This window comes from Cyanistes caeruleus, chromosome 8 (assembly GCF_971803275.1).
Source record: "Cyanistes caeruleus chromosome 8, bCyaCae1.hap1.1, whole genome shotgun sequence".
NCBI classification, from domain to species: Eukaryota; Metazoa; Chordata; class Aves; order Passeriformes; family Paridae; genus Cyanistes; species Cyanistes caeruleus.
Window position 1 is genome coordinate 7,242,432 of NC_141708.1, and position 21,843 is coordinate 7,264,274.

The 21,843-nt window shown below is 37.5% G+C and overlaps 1 protein-coding gene across 5 annotated transcripts in view; it reads right to left on the reverse strand.

Moving 5' to 3' along the window:
• The window catches only part of ATRNL1 (attractin like 1), a 432,328-nt gene that overhangs the window by 68,022 nt on the left and 342,463 nt on the right, over window positions 1-21,843 (reverse strand). For 3 of the 5 annotated variants that reach the window (XM_086899057.1, XM_086899055.1, XM_086899056.1), the window contains one exon: window positions 16,333-18,177. The exons of the other annotated variants lie outside the window; for them this stretch is intronic. In XM_086899057.1, the coding sequence (XP_086755183.1) occupies window positions 18,118-18,177 (60 nt within the window). In that variant the 3' untranslated portion in view covers window positions 16,333-18,117. Of the gene's footprint in view, window positions 1-16,332; window positions 18,178-21,843 lie in introns of those variants that run through there. 5 annotated transcript variants of the gene reach the window in all.

A 21,843-nucleotide genomic window follows, 5' to 3' on the forward strand; every position in this document is an offset into this window, starting at 1 on the left:
AGCAAAAGTGAGATTAATATAATCTTAACTCTTATTTCTGATAGCTGCCTAATTCCTTTGGTTTCAACAATTATATTTACTGAATGTGCACTATAAATAATAGACAATAAGTAGCACTTGTGGAAAACTCACTGTACACATTCAATAGGTGCTCATATAGGAACAGAAGTATGGTCTCTTCCATTCAAATATACTGAAAATTATCAACACTATGAAGAAATGTATATCCTGAAGTATTTGAGAAAACCAGAAAATTTTACAGTGTTTGAGGTGTTGAAATACATATCATCACTGCTTTAGTGATATTCTTAATGACTAATCATTGAAAACAAGATATTTCAATTAAGAATCCCTACAATCAAATGACTTAACTACAAAACTTCCTATAAATAAGTTATAGCCTCCTGAAATTAAAGCATTTAAAACACAGAATAAAAACATCAGTATCCTGAATTTAATGAATAAAACTATGACTAAGTTATTCATTAAACAGCACCAAGTATTGTCCTTCTTCAGCCATGTGGAAAATGTTTGGAAAGGTTCAGCCCCTCCATATCTAACACAACTTTCAGGAAATAGCCACAGGCTCCAGCATTTTTACACTTCCCTGGAAAATTTTCAGCTCCAAACAAAGGTAACTCTTGTCTAGCCCAAGCCTTACAAAATTGTTATCAGCTGGAGCATTCCAGATGCTGCTTTCAGTGACAAAACACAAATTCAATAAAAACAATAGGGTTTACATTGAAAAAAAAAAAGTGAATTATAATTGAAATGTCTCAACATTGTATGTACATGTGGCTTTAATACTGATAAACTACCAAGTGAATTTTAACACGGGAGTACTCTTTCAATGAACATTTACAAATGATCTCTTGGCTATTCTAGTCTCAGTCCTTATTCATCTTGGAAATTCTGCTTTTGTGCTTCCTACAAAACGTGTTCCATGAGCTGCAGAATTGAACTTACTCAATTCATAACCCATGGTTTTTAACTCGTTCAAATGAATTTGGCGATGTTCGGTGGTGCCACATTTATTCTCAGCAGCCATGCCTCCCCCTCCCCCACAACCCCCAGTTTATTCATTTCCTAGAGGAAATTGCAAGTTAATAGAAAAAGCAGCACTGGAACTGCCTCACATCCTATAGTTATTAATTAAGTAAAGTCTGGTTCAGTGACTCTGGATACTAAAAATACAGAGTTAAACAAATCCTAGTGCTTTTTGAAATGAAGTTCCAACTTCATCAGTCATTCTACAAAATTTATGCATTAAGATATATCTTTCCTTTAAGAAATTTTTCAAAAAAATCTCAAAGTGAAAAAAAGCCCAAACAGCTCTTGACCATTTCCTTTGAAGGAGTGAACTCCTTTAAAACATACCAAAGTTATGTTATTGTTGTCTAAGAGCTGGGTAATTCTCCTTTATGCAGAATTCTCCCATATGCAGATTATTTCCCTGCAATTAATAAAAAAAGAAGGTGCACTACTGATTTTGTTGACAACGTACAGTAGTTAGTAAAGCTGAAAATTCACTAGTGTGAGAAACTTTTAAGTGTTCCTGATACCTGAAGATCTTACAGGATAATTATAGTTGCAGTTGGTATTGAATGTTAAGTCAGTAGGTAGCATGCTGGGAAAAATGCACATAAACTTAGGTTATAACAAGCCTATTCCTTTGAAGTGAGCCTTTTCTTAAAAGTGAACAGGCTATTATTAAAGTGATTTTTTTTGGAAATGAGGACAATAATGGGTTCCACAGCTATGTCAAATATTTTTTAGATTCTGAATGGAATTAAATATATAAAAAGCTTATGGCATGTTTAAAGGTGGGGAACAACTGGTGTTATAAATGCAAGAGGAAGCAAGAAATATTGATGAATTTCATCTGTGAATATGTACATTACAGAGAATACTTGCAAACATATCAGTTTGTATCCCATGAAGGAATTCAGTCCCCTCTTCCCTTAGTCAAATTAATGGATAGGAGCCTCTAACTGAAAAGCAATGTCACGGAAAAAGAAATGCCATAAAAGATAGGATTTTATGACAGATTAAATTAAATTGGTTATTATAGATGGACTAGCATTCACCTTTGACTTAACAGTAAATATTTAGGTTGTTTTGCTCTCATATCTGCTTTTATACTCCAAACAAGATACTTGTGTCACGAGAGGAGCTTGCCATGATTGTTCAAAGCTACACAGCAAGTGATGTGTGCTGTGCTCTGCCTTCAGAGGCTGAGCCTTGCCCTCAGTGTCACATCTTACACCTTGGGAAGGGGAAAGCTTTGGTGCTGCAGAGAAAGCATTCCTCATTTCCTCACAGGAGCAATCTGCTCTTCATTTCCTCAGAGGAATAAAATTACTGGCAAGGGACTGTGTGGCAGGTGCGAGGCAAACCCCCTGCACTTGCCACCGAAGCAGCACTGGCTTTGGAGCATTTCTCCTGCCAGCTTGTGCTCCTCTTCCTCAGCCACAGGGCCTTGGGGGCTTTTTGTCCCAAGGAAGCAGGAGCCCGTGCCCAGCCCTGTCTCTGGCTATTGGCACCTCCATCTGCCCATTCCCGCAGCAACCGGGGGTCTGCGCTGAACCCCCCTGGAAACACAGCCCAGGTGGCTGCCACTCTTCCAGGCAGCCACACACACCACACTGAACAGATTACACCAGAGCAGAGTTCATAGCAACAAGGGGGAAAAAAAGGGGGAATTAAAGACTACTCATAACAATAAAGAACAAAGGTTAGGGCTAGCCAGCATGCAAGTTTTGTTAACTACTACCTTAAATCAAAAAAAATCCACAAATGCCAACAACCTCTAAACCACTGAATAGAAACCCAAAGCAAGAAATAGAATTGTATTGTGAACAAGTTTTCTTGTAGAGGTTTAAAATCTATTCCATCAACTTGCCTACACATAATGTGAGTGACTATGAGAAGGGTTGAGTGCTGAAGGAATGCTTTCCAGATTTGCTACTGTATGAGGACAGTTACCCCCCTTCTCTTTTCTTCTCCTCAAGTGGGTACAAACAATCATGTTGTGCATCAGTAAATCTCATAATTTATAGTGCCTTTTAGCTTATTGTCTTCAATGAAAAAGCTCTTTTACTGAGCAGTAGATACACTGAATTCTTCAAATAGCACGGTAACAAGGCCCTTAAATGAATTCTATTTTTTCTAACAGACACTTTTGCTCTACTGAGCACCTGAGCTTCAGTTCCCCTCTTCCCTGCCAGACATATTCAGGCCCTAAGGGCCTTTGGATACTTTTGAAAACCTATTTTAATGCCAGTGTTGAATTCTAGTTTGGAGGCTAAAGGATATATCCCTCTCAGCAGCACATGCTATGGCACCCCATTTCTGCTGGTGGTACTTTAGTGTAAAAATCACTGCAAATTATTTAATATGGAAGAAAAGAACTGCTCATTCCTTAGCTGGTCTGCATTTTTGCTCATAGGAACTAGTTTCACCAAAACCAACCATTTATGTTCTACTAATCAAACTTGTTTATGACCTGCCTTTAACCGGAAGACTGCAATTTCTTTTTTCAGATTTTGAGAGGTCTTGTTTCCCCTGAAAGCTAGCCTGGTTTTTGATTTCAGAAATACATTAGTTAGTTTAATAAAATATATGGCTTTTCTGGGAAATCATTCTTTTCCTACAGAGTATGTGATTAACAGGCTGGTGAGTTAAATTTTATGTAAGCAGGATATATATCTCCAACCTCTTAAGCATCTTGTCTCAGTTTTCTCAGGAAGACTAGGTCTGTCACAGGAAAAATAACTACTACTTCCCTACCAGGGAGAGACTTTTTAATATATCAGTTCTTTATCCTCCTTGATCTAAAAAACCCCTCAACTTTACCAACAAAGAAAACCAGGAGGCCAAAGCGATTCCTCTCACTACTTGCTCAGAGCAAGGGAAACTCACCTCATACCTCCAGAACTCTGTGGCATTGTTCAGTTTTCTGCAGTTCCCAGGTCCTGTTGTTCCAGCAGAGATTGTATAATGCTGACACATTGAAGTAGGGGAATAAATTAGGCACAGCCTGCTATAATAACCTTCAGCTGTGCGTGGCACAAGAACTGGAAGGTTTCATTGGCCTGGGACGTTAGAAGAGAATGTGGAGAAATGGAGAGAGATTTCTTTCTGAAATCATAAAATCTTCCTCTCAGTAAGTGTGCTAAAGAAAAAGGAAGTTGGAACAATTTCACCTGTATATGATACACAATTACTTGAAACAGCTGCTTATGTACTTGAGTTACTGACTTGCTGTGCTAAAACACTAATTAAAAGTAGATTGAGGGAAGATAGCACTGACATTTGCATTTCCTGCTAGGTCACTTCTGAAAATTATTACTGTAATCCAGGTAAGATGCACTCCTTAACACTTTTTCAGACAGTTTGTTCACATTTTCTTATTTAATGACAGTGCTCAGCCCAGTACTATTTAACTCTTTCCTTCAGACATTATATAATATGCCATCAAAAATATTACCATAAATTTCACTTGTAAGAGGATTAAAACCAAAGTAGTTCTATCCAAATTAATTTAGGTAAGTACACTAGATAAATAAATCAGCACCCTTCAACTCAGAGAAAGCACTTCAAGCAATTTCAAGTCATTAAAAATACTTTCAGTTCCAACATTTTGGCTCTTAGAACAGTCTTAATGGTTATATGACAGTATGTTCTACTACCAGCAGTATGGCTTTTATTACATGCCCTGATCTATTTGATGATCATGGCAGCTTTTTAGAGAACTACAAAGAAAAGCTGAAATAATGAATTATATTTCAGACAAGACTAATAAAAGTGTTAATCAAAAATTCCATAAATGTCAGAAGCTCTCATAAATTCTACATTTTATATATTCCTCCTTCTAAACATTCAAGCAGTAAAGAAAAATCCTAAAAGGGGGATTAAAAAAAACAGAGGGTGCAAGCCAAGAAAGAGCACAGTGTATTCCATGTGCCCTTACAAAAATCTCAGCACTTTATTTAACTGATCTCATTTACTGATTTATGAAGTAGTATTATTCTCCTATGACTTAATTTTTGACAGCTTATAAACATCTCATATAGCTTAATATGATTATGTTTGATTTCTGGTTAGATTATAAGGTATTCCCATATGACAAGATACAGTTAATTATTCCCCCCTTATGTCACTATTATGAAATATTACTGGGTTTTCATTTGCTTCCACCAGTATAAGAATCTCTACTCAACACATTTTCCAGTGACTTGCACATCACTGATCTTGAGACAACAAGTAAGAATTTCAAAGTACAGCATGAAATGTATCTATCCAATTTATAATGACAATTTTCCTATTTTTTTTGACAATTTATCAAGATTAAATGATATTTGACCCTCTTTCCATCTACTTTGAAATCGGCCTCAAAAGGAAATTCTCGCTGGCAATTGAGAATATAACTACATATAGCACTGTGGATTTGTTAGCAAGAATTCAATTTGAATTTTTATGAGGTTCCAAGAACATTATGTTGGAAAGTAAAATTATAGAGCTGTCAGTTATGTCTGTTGGATGGTGTACTTATGTCAGTGCAATGCTAGGAAGTTTCAGTAATTTTGTTGAGGGGTTTCCATAGAGCTGTGCAGATGCTTTGTTCTACCTATGGTGCAAATACCTGCTAATTTACTTCACTTTCTGACTGAAAGCAATGAATTAAAAAAAAAAAATAATAAGTAACACTTACACATATAATGAACAGGCAAAAAGATGGAGCTTTGTAAGAGAAATCAGAGAGGCTTTTGGATCCTTGATAACAGTTGTGCTCTAGTAGATGGTCATTTCCAGTCACAACATATATTTTCCTTTACCATCCACATACACACATAAGCACCTCTGGCAACAGCTATAAAAATGAGTTGCCATTGACTTGAGCATGCTGTTAGCTACTGTTTCTCTCACAGCAAAGTCTCATGTGAACACAGACCATATATATAAATATATATATATTACATCTTACAGCAATTCCACAGAATTGTTCCATAACCTCCATGCCCAGAGGAGAGTCCACTTATTTAAAAATGCATGATTCTTGGTGTGCAAAGTGAAATCTATACAAAAAGTTCCATGGAGTACTTTTGTGAGTCCCAGTGACCCTTCTGAGAGTGCTGTTCTAATACAGGATACATCAGAAGATACACGCAGTCCCTCTGTTTGAAAACTGTGGTAACAGATGCTTCTCTGCAGTTCCCTGCTTTATAAAATAACCAGTGGCAGAAATTGTCACCATATGTTTGATGTTTCATCAAACATCCAACCTGGCTCATTTTATATACTTGTACATTTTTTCAAAATGTGTACATTTCTTAATCTTATTCCTTTCCCCATGTATTTCATACCATTAATATTATCAACCATATAAATTTTACTGGTAAATCTTGTAAGAACACTGAAAAAATAAAATTTATTTTTTTTCCCAAGTCTTTTTCATCAGTATAGGCTTAATCTTTGAACAAGTGATAAGGGCAATTTTTAGCGTTTGGAAAGAAACACTACAGCTATTGAACTTTTCCCCTCATTTTTTTAAAAAAAGTTCTTTTGGGAGAAAAGGGTGTAAGAATTCAGGGAATAGTGTGTTTCAATATTGTACTACCTTCTTAAGTAGGAGAAATCTGTACTCATCACCTGATTAGCAGCATCCATACTTTATTAAGGTTTGATGGATTTAGGGTGACCAGATCAATATGTTTGCAGAAACCACTACATGAAGGGGCAAGTCCAAGCAAAACTTTCTGGATTGAGTCACTGCAGTCTTAAGCATGATTTTTCCCCAGTGTACGAAGAGCTATGACTAACCAGAAAAGCAGCCTGGTTTTGTTTGAAGCCTGGGCTGCTGTCAGCTGGGAGACGAAATGCTGCGCTTTAGGTCGGCACAACCCACATTTCAGAGACTTTTCAACCCTTCACCTGCTGTATCTGCCACAACAGCAGCTCCAGTGGAATAAGATCCTTTCAAGCTGAGATTTATTTCACTTCATTCTAATTAACCTGATTACTATCTAGCCATACACATCTGTTAACATGAGACACCAAAAAACCCACACGTTTCTATCGTCATCTGCAGAAAATGCCATGACACTGTCTAAACATAGCACGCTGCCAGGGATTTGAAATGTCAGAGGAAGAGGGTGAATCAGACTATCTGATTAAAAGAGAGTGACATGAGTTAGGAGAAGGAGATTACTGAACAGTGCAGGGTTACTGAGTTGTGTTTAGATTAACAGAGAGAACCCAGCATTTAAGTTTGAATAATACAGTGCAAATAGATAATGGACAAGTTCACACATATTGATTGCAGCATTAGCCCAAAGAACAAAACACACACTTGAACAGAGAGATCATTAGCAAGATGCAATATTGACCAAAGTACTTGCTATCAAAATCCAGGTTCAATTTCAGCTTCCAATAAAATACGCAAATTAAGTGGATTTTTTTTGTGATTCAAACTTGGGGAAGGACCACACAAAAAAGTGTACTGTAATATTAGTTGTAATTTGGTATAACCTTTGCCAAAAGCCTGGGAGGAAAGAACAGGGAAGGGGTTTATACTAATTTCAGTGATCTTAGAAGATAACTAAGGTGGCAGTGGTATCATAAGGCTATTATTAAGCACTTCAAATCTCAAGAGGTGCCAGTCAAGAATTAGAAATAACCTATCATAATCATTTTGGAACTTAAAATGTAATAAAAGCAATTCTATATCTGGAAGCAATATGTGACTCTTACAAAGAAAAATAAAAACAGAGGAACAGAGAAACAAGAGAGGAAATGCACTCTTATTTACCCAGTCTGAGTCAGTGCTTTGTTCTGAGCAGACTTGTTCTCTTTTATCAGATTTCTACCTGAAGCAGAGGGAGAGATCCCAGGCTGCTGAGTTCAACCCCACGTGATTGGATCATCTCAGGAAACCTTGCTGGGAGAAGTCTCTGCTCTGCCACTTACTTGTCCTGTGACCCCTGTTAAGTAACATCACCTCTGTGTGTTTCCATTTCCATCCCCACTTCTGAACAACTACAAAATAAACATGTCAGGGTAAGGACTCTTCTTACCACACGCTTGTCCCTTGGGAATTCTGATTTCACTTGGAATTGCAATTGTATAACTCAATCCAAATTGAGAATAACAGTTTATCAAATTATGCAGAGACAAAGACATGAAAGAGCAAGAAGAGAAAGAATTGATACATTTATCTGATTTTTTAAAATGCTATGAGAAGATTTAGACAGTGCCATGAGTAATGCTGAATAAATGTACTTAGCTGAAAACCTTATTTATTATTTGATTCTTATAAGCAGTCACACCACTTCTTAATGAATGGCTCTTTCCAAGATGACACAGGAAAAACTAGATTTTTTTTCTTTTATTTTTGTCCTAGTGACATTAACCTCACCAGTATCTGTCCCAGACGGAGGTCTGGTAGCAGATGTCTGCCTGTATGCAGAGATCATTGACCTCTGAAATCTGACCTCCATATTAAAGACTTTAAGAATTAATCTTTCTTTTAAAGGAGAAAATGACCTCTTTTTTTCTGAAAGAGGAAAGGAAAAAACACAACACACTTTATTTTACTATGAACCTAAATCCTTATAAGAATTAACTTGCACTGACTTCCTTTGATAATAAAGTTTCACTGTTGTTCTACAGAGAGTCCAGGACAACAAGTGCAAATTTGTACCTGAGAATTTAGGGAAGTTTTATTTAAAATTTCTATTTTCAAAACCCCAGATCCCCAGCAAGATCAGAATTACAGTGTTCTGTCTCAGACCTCATGTGATTTAGAAAGTCTAAAAGGTCTACTGTTTTAACCAGCAACATTTCTAACTCATCATCCCTTGTTTGGCTCATCCTGTCTTTAAATCTGACAGTGATCAGGCTACTGTGAAGGGGCTGCCATGAGATCATGCAAAATGCACCAGTGAAGCTTAATGTGTGCAATGACAGAGGTACAGGAAATAACTAATTTCTCATTTTCTGCCTCTTCCTCTCTTTCCTGTCAAAATTCTAATTACATTAAAAAAATGCATTTTACTGACATTGTGTCAAGTAGTCATAACTATTACCCAATGTAAGTGTTTGACTCTGGCTCCCAAATAATAATGTTAATGAGATAACACAGAGCAGAGGGAGTGTGGGCTGCCAAGCCAGTGCAGCAAGCTACAGAACACTTCTGATGCAAATTGTTTCCTCCTGGACACAACTGCATTTGATTTGAAAACTTCTTAGTGTATTCATTTTCAGGCTATATCATCCAACACGCTGCTTATATCATCAGCACTTTACACAATCTTGCCTTCTGCCAAAAAGAAGTTTTAAAAATAACATAAAGTCATGGTAGAAATCAGACCATATCAACGGGCCACTTTAATGTTCTTTCAGCACTGCCTTGTTGCAGATTGCATATTCTCAACCATAATTTTCAACCTACATCATTCACCTCTCTCCAACAGCAGTACTTACATTAATTGTCTCTGGAAGTTATTCTACTATATTGCACCATCACATCCAATATGCATTTTTCCTCCTTAAAAAAAGTGGGATTTGGCCTTTTAATGTCTCTGGATTTAATTGTAGCGCCATCCCCTGCTCTTTCACTAGAGAAAGGAACTAAAGTAGATCTTACTGGACAAAAGTAATCTCTCATCAGACCTCTCTTTCTAAAACCAGAAAAAAATAATTGTATTGCCTCCCATTCTACTTTAATTATACCCACACCAAATGTCTTCAAGTTAACCAGTTTAAGAAAAAAGGCTTTGTAGTAATTGCACACTCAGCTGGGCTCTTTGTAATTCTGTCTCTAATGGCCCTTGGAGGTCCCTTGACTCCTAGAATTCTGTACAGGCATCAGGGACTGGATAAAAGGGATGCAATCCTGATGGTGAAAATGCAAAACTGAACAGAATCAGTTCCTTGCCATCCTTTTTCAGAGGCTTTACATCTGCAGGGTCAAGAGAACAAACTACAAGTTGCACACTATTTGCATTCCTTAATGAACAGCTGGAGGCAATTGGGACATTGTAATAATGAAAACAACCTAAACAGAACATAATTTATAAAACCTTTTTGTTTGTGTTTTTTAATACTGCAGTTAACACCAGAGACATAGGAAGCACGCCCTTCTATTTTGAAAGTGCGTTTACAATGACCCTTCCATCCTCAAAGATGTATGCCAGGCAACCTAGGTAAGGATCTGTGTTCTCTCTTCTGATTTACAAATAATTTGTCTTATTTTCAGGTAGGATAACATATTTATAACAGGCCTTATGATGTTCTATACCCTCTCCTCCCTCTTGCTACCTGCTCCATTTCAACATTCAGTAACCACAGGGATTTTACAACCACCCTTCCCAGAGATTCTTCTGTCTAACTTTTCATTGCAGAGGCAGGAACTGTACACACCTGCAGTTAGGGTAAAAATCAGCACTAAAACTAGAAATTACATTTCTTTCTTCTATATGAATAATAAATAGCATAAATACAGGATTAATGTGACAATACTTTCCCTACTACTACGTCTGAATTTCCCTAGAGGTAAAATGAATTGTGATTTTTTTCCTTTAACAAAACAAGTCAAACAACACATCCCCCTTGGAAAAAAAAAACAACCAAACACCAAAGCACAAAAACTCCATCAAAAATACCCTAAAATAATCCCCCAAAAACCTAACCACAAACACCACATAAAAAACCCCAAATACACACCAAAATGAGGATTTTTTTTTTTTTTTTTTTTTGCAAGTTAAATCCCAGAGATCACAGCACCAAGCCTGACAGAGTTCAAGGAAAAGAAACAAATCTCCTCCCACCACCCCCCTATATAATTTAAAATCTTCCAATGTTTTTCTTATTTCTCTTTTGCATAGTTTTCCCTGGAAATAACAGTGGTTTCCCCACACAGATCTTTACAACTAATTTTTTTTTTTCTTTTTTTTTCCCCTTTAGTATTGCCAAATAGAACTGTTCTGTTCCAGAATATACAGGAACACAGAGTGGGAGGAACTGCTCTGGATACCTTTCTCTCACTGCTCTCCCTGGAACTGAAACAAGGTGCTGACTGCAAGGGGACACTTAGAGAAGGACTTTTATCTCCTCCAGTTGTCCCTGAAGCTGTTTCTGCCCCTGCTCAAAGCACAGGAGACTCCCAGCTCGGGGCAATGCAAGAAAAATCAAAGGTGATGGCCTTGCTAAAGGAGGAAAATGCCTCATAAGTTTTTCAGACAGGCAAGAATTTTATATTTTAGCCTTCCTTGACATATTTCTGACTCCTCAGTTTAGGACTGACATGGCTGCTGAGCACAGGAATCATTCCTGATGTGCCTATCAGGAACCTGACAACAGAAGGAATTAAAATACAGGATTGTGTAGGACATAACTGAAATGATAAGAAATGGCATATCAGATTAGAAATAGTCTGCAAGGTACCAAGAAAATAAATCAATATTTTAGAAGTAGATATAACTTTTGTTTTACAATAAGAATGTAATACAAAAACCATGAAACTATCCCCCCTCTGATTGAAGTTATTAACAATAATTCTTTATCAGCTTTCATTTTTAGCAAAGATGACCTCAGAAAATCTTTGTAAATTTTTTTTCTGCAGCTCTAGAGTGTATGCCAAGACAATTGAACCATTTTAGTAGCAAGGCTGGGTGCTCAGAGAGAAACTCTCAAGTACTATTATCTCTGATAGCATCAAACACTATAGTTTGTGCTGTGTGTAGCAGTTTTGAAATGTGTCACGGAGATGGAGTGATTCATACTTTGTATTTTTCTTGACAATAGATGCTAATATTTTCTGGTATTTAGAGTGTCAGCTTTTTGACAACTTATATTGCATTTTGGGCTTGTTTGGGGTTTTTCTTGTGTTATCTGAAAACTAAATTGTGTATGACTTGGTACAAAATGAAGCAGATCACTTGACTACCACTTCTAGCCTCTCTTCATGAGGATACTTTCACAAAGTAAATATTCTTGTGAGAAGGCAATGAAATCTTGGGGGGTGAGGTGGGGGTGAGAGGATGAAGGAGAAAAATGGGAAAAAATAAGAGTAACAAAAATGTTTGCATTTCAGTCTGAACAATGAATTTTGAAGATGGTTTTCTTGAGGGGAGAAAAGCAACATCTGCTAAGTCATGGTCATTAAAGCACTTCACATCTTGTTTTCATACTCACATCTATAAAAATCCTGCTATGCAGAAACTAAGATAAAAGTTAAGGCATAAAATAACACAAGGTCTTCCTCTGGCATCTTACCTCAGAATACTCAAAAGTAATGCTTAAATTGCTAGAGCAATTCCTGAAAATTGGGTAAAAACTTCCATGGAAAAGTTGGGATAGAATTTACATGGACACATGCTTTCCCCAAATTTGCATGTTAACTTCATAGTGCCTTCCAAGGCCCCATACAAAACTTCTAGGTAACACTAACTGTACCTGGGGGAAGGAAAAAAATCAATATTCAAGTCTGAATTCTGCTCTTTTAAAAGCTACACTTTACCCTTCTTGCTTGGAAGGAACAACATGAAGTCAGCTGTAAGGCTCTGAAGCACATATTTTACCATAGCTAAGAATTCACAGAATGTTAAGGGGTTGGAAGGGACCTTAAGGATTTTTGAAGCATTGTTGAAGAGCAAGAGAATACGAAAAGTTCATACAAAGGAGAAGTGTCAAAATGTGACATTTCAATAACGAGGAGGGAGCATGGCTTGTTATGAAGCTCAGCACACAAAGGAGAAGAATTACAGACCAATTCCAGAACTGCAGCCTGGTCTCATATGCACTAAAAGGCTTTGCCTTCAAAGCTGGCTGTGACATACCAGGACCACGTGGGACAATAGAAGGAAGGAAAAACGAGACCAGCAGAGCTGCTGTTTGGTCCTGGTGTCAAGAGCCTTTCACAGTTCATGCTTTACCTGCAGAAACTCTCCAGGAGCAAACTGCCTCTCTCGGGCTCTCAAAACACACCTGTTAATGTGATAAAGGAAAATCTTTCACTAACTCCCAAAGGAAAATTATCCCCTGCAGATCCTCTTGCCCTTTCCCTCTCTCCCCTTCCTCCCACATCTCGTAGCAATGGCAGATCATGAAAGCATAGTGGCTGCTCCTGTCAGAAGGAGGAGTATCAGACATGAATCAATAAAAGTTCATAATGTGATCACATTTACAGTAACAGACTTCCAAAATAAAAACAAACACAGGAAAAGCAGGTAATAGCTTCCCCAAGAAGGAAAGGAGATCTAGTAGGACAAGAGATAATTACAAATAAAGTTATAACCTGGTAAATTCTGTGATCTCTCTTCTCTAAATACTGAGGCTGTAAAAGTGAAGCTAAAGAGATGTAAGGTAAGTAACAGTACTGCTTAAAAGATGAACTCAAAGATATTAATTAAATGAGGATTAATTAAACCATCAATTAATTAAATCATTGGAGAGGCCTAAGGGAAAGCCTATAATATAATATACTAACTTCATCTCTGAAGCCTAAAAAGGCTTTCTGTTCCAGAAAGACAAAAGAGGGTTGATTGTTGCAAGACTTTTCCAGTTTCAGTTGTCTTTGCACAGGTCAGACACACAAACACACAGAAGAGAAAAAAAAACAACAAAACAAAACCAAAAAAAAAGCAAGATAAGCAAGATCTGGGAGATTAGTGACCATCAGATACCTCCAGGAACAAAAAAGAATTACTACCCAGAGCAGAAAAACACTTCTAGACCACATCTCTGAAACTGTGGAAAACAACTGGAAATTATATGAAGATACCTGTAAGAAACACAATAATTTGAAAATACCCTAATTTATGAGGGAGGCTCTGTAGTATGAAAAGATTCTCATTAACTATGTCCAGTAACAAGAACTATGAAGAATAAGATGCTGCAATGGGAAGGCCATGATTGCACACAACATTCATAAGACATCTCAGTTTGCAAGATTGATTCTGTAATTTGGCTAATTTAAAACCATAATTTGCAAAGGTGCTCCGTCCAGCATTAAGGCATCATGTGGTAGCAGAATTCTACTTAGTGGGAATCCAGTGAACATATCCAGCTGAAATACAGGCAATTTAGCCTTTTTTTGGAGCACAGCTCCAAAAAAGCACAGCACCTTTTTTTGGTGCCACAGCTGTAGGCCTCAGCTGTCACTTTGGAAAAAAGCACAGCCCAAGCCTGGGGAGCAACTTCCTCCACACCAAATACTGAAACAAAAGAAAAAACCAACAGAAACCTCAAAATAAACCTCCCCTAAAAAAATAGTTCCAGAAGCAAAATCTCTTACTCTGCTTGCCAGCAGAGGTTGGTGCCCTAATTTCCAGTCTGCCAGGATTTTGTCTCACACTGTGCTTCTGACCACTGGCAACTCCAGTGCTGCAGCGCCAAGGGAGGGACTGTGTCATACCCACAACACAGATATTGTCATGAATGCTGTGTCCCTCTCCTGACACAGTTAAAACCTTCAGCCTGAAAAGGACATGGAGCCCCCAAGTCTGAGTAACTGTTTCAGCCACCAAAAATGGAAATTTCACAGTAACATCACCCTGTTAACACACAATTCTGACCTGTGAAGGCAAAAGCTGTTGTAAATTTTATCCAAGTCTTCTGCCTACACAAAGGCATCTGTCTGCTTCATCAGACATTACTGAGATCACATGCACACAAGGTTGCTCTTAAAATTAACATTACCATTTGTCATACACATCCTCTGATGCCAGCAGCATAAGGTACAGTTGCTTTAGGCTCTATTTTAATATTTTTTTCCAAGTGCCACCTCTGTAGAAAAAGTCAAATCTTACTTTTACACAATAACTACTACTACTTGTGGTATTATGGTACCCATATCTGACTCATCCTGCATAAAGAAAAGGGCAAATCTCCTTCATTCAATAATTTCTGAATCAGGCTCAGCTGCTCACTCTTGAGGCAGCTTCTCTTTTAGAAAGATATGCAGTTTTGATCAAAGACTTCCACTAATGGAAAATCTATCATATTCCCTGAATGATGTATTCCAATAATAAAATACTTTGGCTTCTGAAAATGTGCATCATCTTTCCTGATCAAATTCTCTGACTTTCAGGCTCAGCTTCAGGATCTTGTTATGTTTTGTCTTCATGATGAATGAATCCCCAATACCAAACATCTACTCTGTGTGGAGTAGATATGTCACCCCTTATGCTTTTCTTTGAGAAACAAAAGCAAACAGAAAAAAAAAAAAAAGGAACAAAAAGAAAGTCCCCATATAAATTTAAGGTTGGCTCAATGTTTTTAGATAAAAGATGTGTAAGTCTCATCTTGCATCATCACCTAACCAAGAGTCAAGCACAGAAGTTCAGATTTAAAGGAAGTCAAAAAAAAGATTCTTTACGTACCTGCTCCCTATAAACAAACAAAACAAAACAATTTTTTTTTTAAAAAAGAGAAGAGGATGTAATAGAAGACTTTTTCTCATGTCCCTTCTATGTGAAGATAGACTTACCAGATATATTGGAAGTAAAGAACTTCCAAGCATCTCTACCAAACAGGAAATACAAGGGGAAATCCTCACATGCAAAATTATCTAGGTATTCTCTTTCTAATGTTCCTTCAGAATTATATCATGGATTTACAGTACTCTTAAGAATGTAGAGTAGTAGTAAATAAGCATGGGAATTTCTCTCCAAGTGAGACAAAGCTACACAAGTGACCAAGGAGATGAGCACACAACACCGTTTTGACAACACGACAGTACTACTGATGCATAAAACAAGGTGAAAAAAAGTGGATATGAGGATTATCTGGAAAGCACATAAGAAAGGAAACATCTTGTGGTCTAATTCTGACTGTTATTCACCTCTTGGAAGCAGCAACACATCTTTAACAGAGCATGGTAGCTCCAGCATGAGAAGAACAAAGCACTAAGCTGGACTGAAAGCCACATACCTGAGCAGAAAACTTCTCTGCTTCGGGATCTTCAGCGAAGTGTTCACTGTAACCACATAGAAAATAGCTCTATAAACAGGGCAAATACTCCCCTGCTGGCCCACAAACAGTGGAAACCTCAATCTTAGGAAAAGCTGCAGAGCCACACAAAAACATTATCTGACATAGATGAAATGTCCAAAATCAGAAATGCTGCACAATTTTAATGGTGGCAAATTGACAGGAGAAGTTAAATTCACATAGATATTTCAAGGTTATCCATGACTGACTTGGTTTTGAGCAGGATCACTGTGAAAACACATTGCTTTGGTCAAACTAGACATTTCTTCTGGTATTTGATCTTCTAATTGATAAATACCCTGGTCCTCTTTGCCATACACACTACTCAGTAGCAAAGCATTAGTAAGAGTTTCTTTTATTTGGTCGGTAACAAAACAGCATCAGTACATTAATAACCAATGATAAACAATGGAGTTCAACTGTCCAGCACCTAGAGATCTCACATTCTAGCTTTCTTTATGCATACACACATTCCAATAGTCTCAGTGCATTTTTACAAGTTGGTAGCAGCTCAGGTTAACAATTTGCAGACATAAACACACACATATGAACCTCAGCAGGAATTATTTTGTATTAATCAGCCCTGCACAGAGATCCTGCAGTAGCTGACATTTCCAGTAGCCATGCACAATTTGTATGAACAGTTAAGGCCAGGTAAGAGAGGGAGAGGAAGAGACACAAGGAGAAAAGCAAGCAAAGCCACCAGCTGAAGACAGGTTGTTCCCCAGTTCTTCTGGTAAAAAGCTAAGGGTTTTTAAGAGGCATTTGTCCCTATCATCATATGGAAAATCTCCTTGGCTAAAAACATCTTCTAGAACAGCATTTCTAAAGCTAGACCAGCTGGGAGGGAAAGGAAAAAATAGCTGATGAAAAAAACTTTAAGTGGCAGAGCATTTAGGAGAATTAATATGTCCTTATCTGGGAAGTCTAGGCTCAACTAAGCTACCATGGAGGAGGATGCACTTTTTGATGAAAGAATTTCTGTTCAGGTCTGTCCTCTGAGAATTGTGGTGACTACATGGGCTTGGGGTAACACTTAGAACAGAGATACTGAAAATTCTTGCAGACCTACCAAGCAAGCCCAGATGGCACGAAAGGTACTGTGATGTTTGGTTTGGTATGACAACAGCAGACAACTACCCAGGACAGTGAAAATCATGAAACCTCTCTCCACATGGATTGATTCAAGGAGAGACAAAGGCAAAGTGAGCCCTTTAACTTTGGTACAGTATTTCTCTATATGCAGTAATTGTTTTTTTACACTTTAGCAGAATTACTTAGGCAACCAACGTGGTTAGGCAATGTGTCTTTATACAGACACACTTTGAAGGTCAACCTTAGCAAACACTGTGCTTCAAGTCATTCTGAGATATTAAACATAACTGGTCTAACAGAGCTGCAATTTATTATAAAGTGAAAATAAGGACACTTCAAGAGGTGAAATAATTAAATGTATAATCAAGTTTCAAGTATTGAATGTACAAAGATATCCTCCTATTGACTTAACACAGAGGTTCAAGGAAGAAATCTGTTTGAATGCCCAGGCAGCCGTGGCTGACCACATTGTGAATGTCAGCTCACTGACTCAGGTACTGAACTCCTGCCATTTTAAACTTAGGCAAGTCATTAGCCATGAAGAAAAGCTAAGATTATTAGTTAACTGCCTGTTCAGCTGCAGGTACAAGCATGGTATAATCTGATGAACCAAGCATAAACAAGTATTTTCTGCATTTTAGAGCTACACATGACATACACAAACCCCAGAGGTGCTAACATCATTGCAGAAACTATGTAATTAAAATTTGCTAATATAACTTGCAAACAGAAAGCAGAAAAATATATAAATGTGTGTGAGGGTTTGAGGCAGTCCCAGGAAACTGGTGAGGGGTACAAGCACGTGACATTCCACAGTACTGAGGCAGGCTGGCCGCGTGCCAGTGCCAGCCACTTAACTGCACCCTGCAAGAATTCAGCTGCAAATCTTTGCTTCCTTTCTGTCTTTCATATCTTTGCAAGGCAAAAGGCAAAGACAAAGTCTTTCAGCTGGAGTTCTTTCATCCAAGAACATTCTTCATCCAAGGCCAAAGGTTCAGCATATCCTAAAAGGCCTTTGGATCTGCATGTTCAGTCATCTTCATCCAAACGTATTTCTTTGGGAGCATTAGTCAGTCCTTGTGGCCGATCCTAAAAGAACACCAATAAAAACTATCTTCATTCCTTCAAATACAATCTTCAATGGCTTTATCTCTAGGACCACTGTATGAGAGCATTGTGTCGAAGGTGAAAAATGGATGTAGAGATATTTCAATTAAAACCACAGCACACTGAAACATTTTTCTCCGGTTTTTGGAGGTTTAGTTTTGGTCAACTGTCTAGCTAAACATTCCCAAGGTGAAACAGGCTTTCTGGAAAACCACACATATAAACACAATATTTTTCCCCTCTCCTGACAACTGTTTAAAAAGACTGCCTGTTAGCTTTCCTGGGACAGTATTTCTACGGGGATAAGAATTGTGATATAAGATCCTATCAGTATATTACACAAGTACAAAGTACTTTGAATGTAAAATTCTGGAACACGAGGAGGTTCTGTACCATTTAAATTGCTTTACTGGTGTAGGGAGAAGCAAAATTTTCTCTGGGAGGAAACGAGGCAGTTATTTAATGGGGCATGATAATGCCATGGAACACAAACCAAACACCCCTGCAATTGTAACTTGTGATTGTCTAAAATAAAGAAGGTAGTCTTGGTTTCAAACAAATACCATTCTTTAACCTGTCCACTGTTATTCCACATCATCCAGATATATATATATATATATATATATATATATATATATATATATATATATATATATATGAAGTTTTCCAATAATTTCTGTCCTTTTTAAAAAAAATATTTTCCTACAGTCATCTATTTACCTCTTTCTTTCTTCCTTCTGTCCAAATAGCTTCTCTTGTTTTTCTCTTTAGGTAGCCTCTCCCTGCTACTCTTCTTTTCAATTCCATGAAACACTTTAAGATTTCAGTCTTGGCCTTCCCCTCTGCATCACTCACAGCTCTGTTTTGGTCTCCAGAGTCTTTCTGCCCATTTGGGATCTCAGGACCCTTCTCAGCCTAATTCCTCACAGTCACCTCCAGTTCTTTGCTTTATTATATTTTATTCTTCAGTTCTCTTCCTATCCCTCTTTCACCTAAAGCCACTGTAACTTCAGTTTTATTTCTTCTTTTTTGGATATTACCAAGCTTCTGCTATTGGACCACCCTGCCAGACTCAGTCACAAACTGTTTCTAGAATAAAGGGTCAATTGTGTCTTGTTCTAACAATCTAAAGACCTAACTAGAGGAGAGACAATCTTCAGCATATTTTTTAAAAAAATAAACAAAACAAAACAGCACAAAACTTTCTCCTTAAAAGCAGTGCTTTCAGTTTTCACTATTTCTTTACAAGACTTGAAATAATTAATTTTATTACTACTGTATCTGTAGTTGCTGAAGGACTTCCATAAAAAAAACTCACTCCAAAGCAAATTTTAAGTTTTGATGGTTGCAAGAAAAGCATGAAACATGTTCCTGTCTTAGATAAGTGAATCACAAGTGAGAAAAAGTATAATTCAACCATAATATTTTAAAATCTTCAATTTTCAAGGCAGCTGTGTAACTATTAGCATTCTGACTCACAGGGGCAGACACAAACCTGATCTGAATAGAAGAGCAGACTGTGTAAAAGCTCAAATCTATACCTGATTTTGAATTATTCTGAGTTAACACTGTTTGGTCAGAATATTAAAGGAAGGGAAAAAAAAAAAGGAAAGCTGATCTCAAGCAGTGACCACTTCAATGCTGTTAAAATGCCACTCATTACACTAAAGATGTAAAAGCAGGCAGGAAGGTTATCTCAGTAACTTCTAGACAATTTTGGATGGGAATGACCAGCAGTGACAAGTGTTTGGTACTTTGCAGATTTCAAACCAGTAGAAAATTGAGAAAAAGTACAAAATTATGCAACAGTTTGAGATATTTGTTCCTATCAAAAGTAATTTCTTGATCTCAAACTAGAAGCCATTTCCCCTGCAATTGGAAATAGACAGGTCAGATAAAGGATATTTATGATGATTACTTTTTCTTTGAATGGAATGTAATCAATACCCCTCATTATGTTAAAGCAAGATGATGGGGAGGAAAAAGGTGCTGGGGTGAATTTAAAGGCACTGAAGGGTTTAGAAATCAAATCTTTTATAACATTAAATTTTTGAAAGATGTTAACAAGTCATTTTAGCTCAAACAGAAGCTCCCTATTGACTCTATTCTGCCTTCAAGGCTCAACCAAAACAGATATCAGATTTTGAATCTGATAAAACTCAAATGGGATTTGGTTTGCAAAAACAACTCCCTTTGTTCAAAGTTTATTAATTCTTTAGTGTCCTTTGTTCTTTAGCTTTTAATGTGTAAACTAGATTTCTGTGCACCAGAGTCAATAAAAGAATCTTCTAACTGAAAGGGGATAGTGATATAAGGTACCACATATCTTATTGTAAAACCAAAAATCATAAGCTTGTTTTAGCATCAAAAGAAACATAAAAAGAGAAATTAAAGTAGACTGTTTTAGCAACAGGCTGAAGGAAGACTGAAGGCAAAATGGGAGTTATTTAAGAGAGCACTTAAATAATTTTTTTGCAACAAATTTCAGGCCTATCAGATCTTGTACCTTACACAAGTAAGGATAATTTTTTGGATGCTGAGGCCATTCTAAATTTATTCATAACTAGATCTAAGCTGTTGGTTTCTGTCCTGGCACTGACATGAAACAGTCCTTCGATTTCCCCAGCTGACTCTTGAAAAACAATAAAATCAAAAGGTGCCAACAACAAGCTTTGTGCTGGGTCAGTGTCTCTGCAGTGTAAAAACAAACTGTGAAATACCGTGAAGTACTTGGAAGCACTGACAAACAATTTCCTCAGTGTTCCCCCCATGAGCACTGGAGGAGGCTGCGGGTCAAGCCAGTGCTAAGACAAATCTGAGCTTTACAGCTGTTGAAATACTTAAACCACACCAGATTTTAAAATTATGTCATAGCTAGCAGTGCAGTTATTGCTGATGGCAGCTGAAGTTCTTTTTCATCAAGGGGCCCAAATAATTGCAGCAATCCATCTGCTCCCAGCACTCCCCCTCTGCCCATCCCATGATTACTTACAACCTTCTGATATTTGCCAGTGATGTCATACTAAAGCAATTGGTGGCCTGTTGGATCTCCTGAGGACTGTGCTGTGATGGAGCAGAGGTAACTAAAATATTCCACCTGTTCCAAGCTTTCCCTTTGCAAAAACTTGATGGGACATGATATTTGGCAGCAACTGTCATAACTGATCAAACAGTTGCCAGACTATTGCTTATTTCCTGAAGGCTGCTGCTGTTTTTCATCATGAGTTCCAGATAATTGAAATAATTGACCTGCTTTAAGGCCCTGCTTTGACTCCAGCCTTTTCAGCATTGGGACATTTGCCTATTGTCATATTTGGTTAAGAGCAGCAGAAGCTTTGATAACTGTTTCATGAGATGTCACAGCACCACAGAACAACCTTTTTTGCACAGTTTGTGTTACTGAACTGCCAGACACCCTCCTGCCCTCTGCACTCACCCCGTGGCTCACAAGTGCACATGCAACATCCACCCAAGAGTTAGAAAGGTGTAGGAAGAGGAAATGAAGGAAAGCATGCAAGCAGTTTTGCAAGCAGGCTGATAATGGGAGTCCTCTTACTGCTCCCATGAGATGAGTAATTTAAACACTCCAGTGCTCTGTTGCTTAAATGAACTTACATGAAGATTTTTTTCAGTGGGTAAGGAGCCCAC